Here is a 7,512-nt window from a genome sequence, read left to right on the forward strand (position 1 = left end):
TACAAATATTTTTAAATACCAGGAAAAAAGTTTCAGGTATTTTTGAAGCATTTCAATTTTAGATTTTTAGATTGGGGATGCTCAACTAGTAAAGTTCATACAAATATTGCAAAATCTCCCAGAATCTGAAACTTCAGAGAAGAGTCATTCAACCTGTACTAATAGACCAGAAAAGTTCAAAGGAACACTGAGTAATGTGAGAGAGGAAACAAAACTCCAGAGCTGAACCTTGTTCACCATGGACGGCACACAAGTGCTGGTCATGTTTTTCTATGCTCAGATTTTTCTATGCCTAAATCTTTTTGCACTCTGGGCATGTCCACAAATGATCATTAAAGTGTCAAGAGCATGACTTCTCGAAATGCAAATAAATGTTAGCAAACAGACAAATTAGCAAAGAGAATCCATAATGAAGGCAGACTGCATTCCAAGTTAAACTCTGACTAGCTAAATTGTAATGTGAAGACAATGAGATCGTACAGCAGACAATCAACAGTGAGCCACCATCTGATGTGGCAGAAGACAGTCTTTCAAGCAACAGATCTCTAAAAACCTGTTTGTACAGAGTGAACATCTCAGGACAGTTAGTACAATGGTTAAGAACATGGATTTTTTAAAATAAAAAAGATTTATATCCTGCACTCAGATCTATATTTTATTATCTGAATGACATTAGTGAATTTCATATATTGTCTAAAGCTCTTTTATTTTATGAAGCAGGCACAGTAAAAAATGATTAACACCTACATTGTAGAGGTGTGAAAATTAAGTCACCATGCAAAAGCCTGTCATGTAGTAAGCACTATTCAAAAGGTAGGTGCTGAAGTTGCTGTTGTAGTGTAACTATGATTAGGGAATGAGAAATGGGGCCTGGAATTCTCAAATCCCACCAAACGTAAGTCATGTCTTTAGCAGCACTTTAATCAGGCTGTAAAGTCAAAGCTTGATACCTTTGGGAAACTACTACTCTCATGGGGCACACACTCTAATTCTTGCATAAACCTAGGCTTATGTAAGAAGAGCTTCCTGGTCTCCTAAAAGCAAGCACTTCTATAACAGCAAGCATTTCCAGGGCCTAGCAATGTGCCTGTGGGTAACTCATTCACTGTGACTCCAAAACTGTTCAGACTTACCTTTATCATACTAAGAGTGTACTCGTCTTTAACTCTGGAAAGCTGACAATGTGAGTTCCCATTATCTTTCGTGTATAACTCTAAAGACAAAATTTTGGAAAGATCAAGAATGTCAATGATTAGTGTAAATAGTAATTGTAGTTTTTAAATTTTTTCACTTCTTAGGCAGTATCTATACATTTAATTAAACAAAATAATCATAATGAACATTAGAAATGTGTATGTATAGTAAACAGTTCAAATATTGCCTAAATATCATACATTAGAAGGTTATTTATGATTTTTAACAAATCAGGCTATTTTCTAAGAAAGATCTTTGTCATGCTTAATGTTTTTATTCAAGTTCTTTTTATTTTTATTTTATGTGTATGAGTGTACTGCCTGCATATATGTAAGTGCATCTGTATCCTGCAATGCCCACAGAGGTCAGAAGAGGGTGTCAGATCCCCTGGAACTGGAGTTATGGATGGTTAGCCACCATGTGGATGCTGAGAATTGAACCTGGGTCCTCTGCAAGAGCAGCCAGTGTTCTTAACCGCTAGGCCATCTCTCTAGCCAATCAAGTTCTTAACTACTGATATAAAGCAGTGGTCCTTCAACTCTTCCAGATATTTCTAACATTAAAAAAAAAAAAAACCCAGCATTGAAAACTCTGGTTCCATTAACATGTAACATGTACAAGCCTCATGGTAAGAGCAATGAGTGGGACCATTTGGAGCAGCAAGTCTCTATGATAGTCAAATACCTCTTTCAAAATTCCCATCTGCAACCTAAAGTCTGCTCTTATTCTGAACAGAATTTAGATCAAGGTTTTCACCTGCTTCAATCAACCTGCTGAATAACTAGGTCACCTGACTATACATTACTGCAAAATCATTATCCACTGGAGTCTAAATTTATCAAATGGAAAGAGGGATTTAGAATAATGTGGAAATTAACATACTGACTCCCTTCCAATACTAACCTCCTTGCTAGTCTCCTAAATTAGAAGATGATGGATTTAGGGGTCAGTTAAGTATGAGGGAAGATTTAGGCTTTTTTCTCAGAAGCCTCTTGTCAGAGAGGTCTACTTCTGGTATGGGGTGGGGTGGGGGGAAGCTCTAATAGCCTATTCCATGGGGAAATTAATTAAAAATTAGTCTCTGGAAATGATTCCAATGGCTTATAGCAAATGAATAAATCAACAACAATTTCAGCTAAAACTGAACTTGGAAAAGTTCAACACTAATGGCATGCTCAAAAACAATGGAGGTTACAGTAAAAGGTCCAGAAAAGGCTGATGGATTCATCAGGTATACAAGCTAAATTGTGCATTCTCTATGTTTTGGGAAGAATACTAGGGAAAGTGAAAGTCAGGAGTCCTCCTGAGTTCAGAACAAGTTCCTAGTGCTGACTTCAGAACTATTCCTTGACTAGATGAATAGATAACAAATTATGCCCCAAGAAGTTATCAAAAATCAAAAATAATAATGCAGTCAGTCAACAATTAGCAAAAGTTAACAACTGGGAAGGATCTGGGAGGGTCACACAGTACTGACAGAGCTGCCTCAGCCCAGGGTGATTGTGTACATGCTGAAGGTGATATGAAACCCAAAGGCATAACATCAGAGGTTTAACTACTGAGAGGAAATATACTTCACTAAAATAATACACCCAGGCACTAAGCAAATGATAATAGCAAGCTCTAGGGAAATGGAAGGCAGAACAGTACCTAGAATTGTTATGCTGTGTAAAACATCCAATTCCAACAACAGCAAAGTGAGACAAGAAAGTAAAGAGTGATCCATGTACAAAGCAGACATCAGAAACTTTTCATGGGAGAGAACAGATATTGGATCATATTAGTCAATGTTTGTTGCTGTGACAAAATATCTGGGCAAATCAACTTAAAGGAGGAAAATTTTATTTTGGCTCACAGTTTTGGAATTTTACCTGATGGTTGGCTGGCTTCATTGCTTTGGGTCAAAGGCAAGGCAAAAATCATGCTGGAGAGGGGTAACATAGAGGAAAGCTGCTTGACAGTCAGGAAACAGAAAAAAGAATGGACTGGGAACAAGAGATTCCCTCCCAAGGCATGTCCCCTGTGACCTACTTCCTCAACGTGACTCCACCTCCTAATAGCTCATTCAGCTCTGAACTCAGCAACGAGTGGAACCATTGATAAGGTTAGCATCCTCATAATCCAATCATCTCTCAGTGATTGTATCCATGAGCAGGGGACTAGGCCTTCAATGCATGGGAAGAGATGTTTTATAGTCAAACCATAACATGAATTTAGCAGGCAGTAGCCATTACAAACAGTTCAAGGAACTAGAGCCAGCCATGAGTAAAGATGTAAAGAAAGGCATGACAACAGTGCTGTGTCAAATAGAAAGCACTGACAGAGATATAATAATACATAGCTCACTGAAATTACAGAACTAAAAAATACGATAATGGAAATGGGACTGGCAAAACTGGATCTCCACCTGTAGAAGAATGAAACTACATCCTAATTTTCACCTTACACAACTACATCCTAATTTTCACCTTACACAAAAGTGAACTCCAAATGAATCAAAGACTTCAGTATAAGACCTGAAACTCTGAAACTATTAGAAGAAAACATTGGCAGTAACCTACAAGATATAGATGCAGGAAAGGACTTTCTAAATTGGACATCAAATGCTCAGGAATTAAGGTCAAGAATCAACAAGTTGGACCTCATTAAACTAAAAAGCTTCTGTATAGCAGAAGCAACAACTAAGGAAGTGAAGAGAAAACCTACAGAGTGGGAGAAATCTTCACCAGCAACACATCTGCCAGAGGATTAACATCCAGAATATATAAAGAACTCAGAAAACAAAGAATCAAGAAAGCAAGTGACCCAATTAAAAGATGGGCTAAGGGGCTGAACAGAGAATTCTCAAAACAAGAAATAAAGATGGCTAAGAAACATCCTTAAAAAGTGTTCAACATCGTTAGTAATTAGGGAAATGCAAATTAAAACCACTTTAAGATTTCATCTTACCCCAGTCAAACTGGCTAAGATTCAAGAGAACAAATGATACCAAATGTTGGAGAGGATGTGGGGAAAGGGGAACGCTGATTCACTGTTGGTGGGATTGTGAACTCCTATGGAAAGCAATCTTAGCTAAAGAAATATTGGCAACTGATTACTGCTAGGTGAGGAAGTATTGATTTTCCTAAAGCAAGGGACTCTAGATAAGCTGACTAGACCACAACAGATGAACTTGCACTGAGGAACATCTGGGGACACAAACTTGACACAATAGGCCTTAACACAAATGACAGAATGTATGAATTCCAGTGGTGGGGGCGGTATGGGAAGGTGCCAGTGGGGAAGGAGGTATAAAGATGATTAAGATTGACTGAGATGTTCTGTATGAAATACACAAAAATTCAAATAAAAAAAAAAAAAAAAAGAAAATGAAAAACTGACAAGAGGGCCTCCACAGCAACTCTGGGGCCAATGAAAGAAAAAATAGCCAACTGGATAAAACAGAGAAAACAAGCAAGAAGAAAAATGTGCAGTGCCAATGAAATCTGAGTCGTCATTGGGCTTACAAAATATAGTGGGAGACCAGAGTATGGATAGCACATCAGCCATTACAATGGTATGAAGTAAAAGAAATAATTAGAGAAATCTGGGAAAATTTACAAGTATTTGAAACTTGAACAACATTCTCTTGCACAACCAATGGGCCAAATAACAAATAAAATGGGGAATTAAAACAGTACTTTAAGACAAATTAGAAATACCCAACCCTAACTTATGAGATATAGCAAAAGTGGCTTACACAGAGCAAACTTATGGTGATAGACACATTAAGAAAGAAGCAAGAGTACAAATAAACAACTTAATTTTCACCCTTTGAGCAACTATAGAAAAGAACAAATAAATGTCAAAGCCAGCAGAAAGAAATGCTTAAAGGATAGTGCAGAAATAAAAGAGAGACAGGCAAAGCCATATGGAAAGAAAACCAAGAATTTGGACTGGAGAGATGACTCAGTGGTTAAGAGCACTGGCTGCTCTTCTAGAGGACCCAAGTTTGGTTCCCAGCACCTACATGGTGGCTAGCAACCATCTGTAACTCCAATTCCAGGAGATCCAACACCCTCTTCTGGCCTTCATGGGCATTGCACAATATGGGTGAACTTACATACATGCAGGCAATAAACTCATATTCAAAATTTTAAAAAAAAGATTTGGTTTTGTTTGAAGATAAACAAAATCCAAAAGCCTTTAGCTATAATTAAAACACAGAGGTCTAAATAAAAATATAATGGAAGAGTTGACATGACAACTAATACCACGAAAACAAAAAGAACTGTACTATATTAGGCATACTGACAGGAGCTTGTGGCAGCTGGTCACACTGCAACTGCAGTCAGAAAGCAGAGAGACATGAGTGCTACTTTAACTGCTTATTGCTTTTTATTCCATTCAGGACCCCAGCCCACAGAATGGTGCCACCTACATTTAAGGTGGATCTTCTCACCTGAGTTAACCTCATCTAGAAACTCCCTCTCAGACATGCTCAGATGTTTGCTTCCATGGTGATTCTAAAACCTCTTCATTACCACAAGTGTCTTAGTTTTTATTACTATGACAAATACTTAAGAAATACACCCTAAAGGGAGAGAGACACTTTTGGGTCATGGTTTCAGAAGTATCTGTTCATGGCAGCTGTGGGACTGTGACAAGCATCATGGCAGAGGATACAGCTCACTTCATGACAGCCAGGAAGCAGAAAGGGCCAGAGAAGAAGGGTCCAGGGACCAGACATATCCTTCTAACTGACATCCTCATTGATCCACTTCCTCCAACTAGGCCTAATGTTTCCTTCAATTATGTATCCATCAACAGATTAATCCACTGATTAGACCATGATCCAATCCCTTCCCAAAAGCCCCACCTGAGAACATCACTTCACTGGGAGCTATGTCTGTAATTCATGAGCCTTTAGTGGAGAGACTTCACATCCAAACCACAGCAAGTAGAGACTACCGTGAATAAATAAATGCCAACACATTAGGTAATGTAGAAGAAACATAAATTCCTAGAAACATATATACAACTTAACAAGACTGAATTGTGATGAAACAGAACATCTGAAGGTAGGAAAAGTGAGCAAAAAGTATTAAATCGTTAAAAAAAAAAAATAGCTTTCCAAGCAATCTTGAGCTTCAAGTACAAAGCTACAGCTGGGGAGATGGCTCAGTCTGTAAAGAGCTTGCCATGTAAACATGAGGACCAGTACCTCCTTAAAGGCTAGGTGTTGTAGTGCATGCTTGTAATTCCAATGCAGAGGTGGTGGGGACAGTAAGATACCTGGGACTTGCTAGCCAGTCAGTCTACCAAAATCAGCAACCTCCAGGTTCCAGTGATAGACCTGGTCTCAAAATATAAGGTGGACAGCTCCTGAGGAATAATACCCAAGACTGACTTCTGATCTCCACACACACATGCACACATATGCACACACACACACGCAAACATGAATATATGCACATACAAACACAATTGTACAAAGGTAGAATTACTATGCTCCCTGATTTTAAAAGTGCTCTAACAATCACACCAGGTATGGTGGCATATGCCTTTAATCCCAGCACTCAGGAGGTAGAGGAAAGTGGATCACTGTGAGTTCCAAGCCAGCCTGGTCTACATAGTAAATTCCAGGCTTACTGGGACTACAGGAAAACCCTGTCTCAAAAATAACAAAATATTAAAATATAATAAATAGATTTTTTAAAAGCGCCAACAGTCAAAGTGGTATGTTTATTGATACAAAAGTGATACATAAGCCACTGTGAACACATCTCTCCTAAGCAAACTAGGCAGTCCACAGGCCACACCCCATCCCCACCTCTCCCTTGTGCTCTAGGCCATTCCCCTGCCCTAATCATCCCAAGGCCAGATTCCAGATAATAAAGACAGGCTCTGCCAGCAAGAGCTATCTGAAACTAATCAAAGCAGCCTACAGTAAGCTTGCTTCTCTGGATTTACCTAGTCCCCCATGGAAACCATGATAAAGGCTCCATCTCCTGTTTTCCTTCTGTTCCTTCTACCTCTGAGGGACACTGGTGTTACTCTATGTGCTGCCTCTCCTACTGTACTGTGGCATGTCCTTCCCCTTGTGACTGTGACAGACTGTATTTCCAGTGGCAAGCATCTAATCTGGCAGCCTCACAATGTATAAATAGCAATGGAATCCACTGTAAAATAAAAGCCAACATTAGTAAAATATAAAAACTAGACCAAAGTACAAGGAAAGAAAACTTCAAATCAGTATCTCTTGTGTATATGAATGCAAAATTTTTTCTATTTTATTTATTTATTTTTATTTATGTGTATGAGTGTTTTCCCTGCATG

The 7,512-nt window shown here is 38.6% G+C and overlaps 1 protein-coding gene across 1 annotated transcript in view; it reads right to left on the reverse strand.

The window, feature by feature from the left end:
• Nucleotides 1-7,512, reverse strand: part of Cfap54 (cilia and flagella associated protein 54) — a 372,605-nt gene that overhangs the window by 162,287 nt on the left and 202,806 nt on the right. The window contains exon 50 of the mRNA XM_029563104.1: nucleotides 1,134-1,213. Coding sequence (XP_029418964.1) covers nucleotides 1,134-1,213 — 80 coding nt within the window. The remainder of the gene's footprint in view (nucleotides 1-1,133; nucleotides 1,214-7,512) is intronic.

This window comes from Nannospalax galili, unplaced genomic scaffold (genome assembly GCF_000622305.1).
Source record: "Nannospalax galili isolate Female #2095 unplaced genomic scaffold, S.galili_v1.0 scaffold734, whole genome shotgun sequence".
In the NCBI taxonomy this organism is placed as follows: domain Eukaryota; kingdom Metazoa; phylum Chordata; class Mammalia; order Rodentia; family Spalacidae; genus Nannospalax; species Nannospalax galili.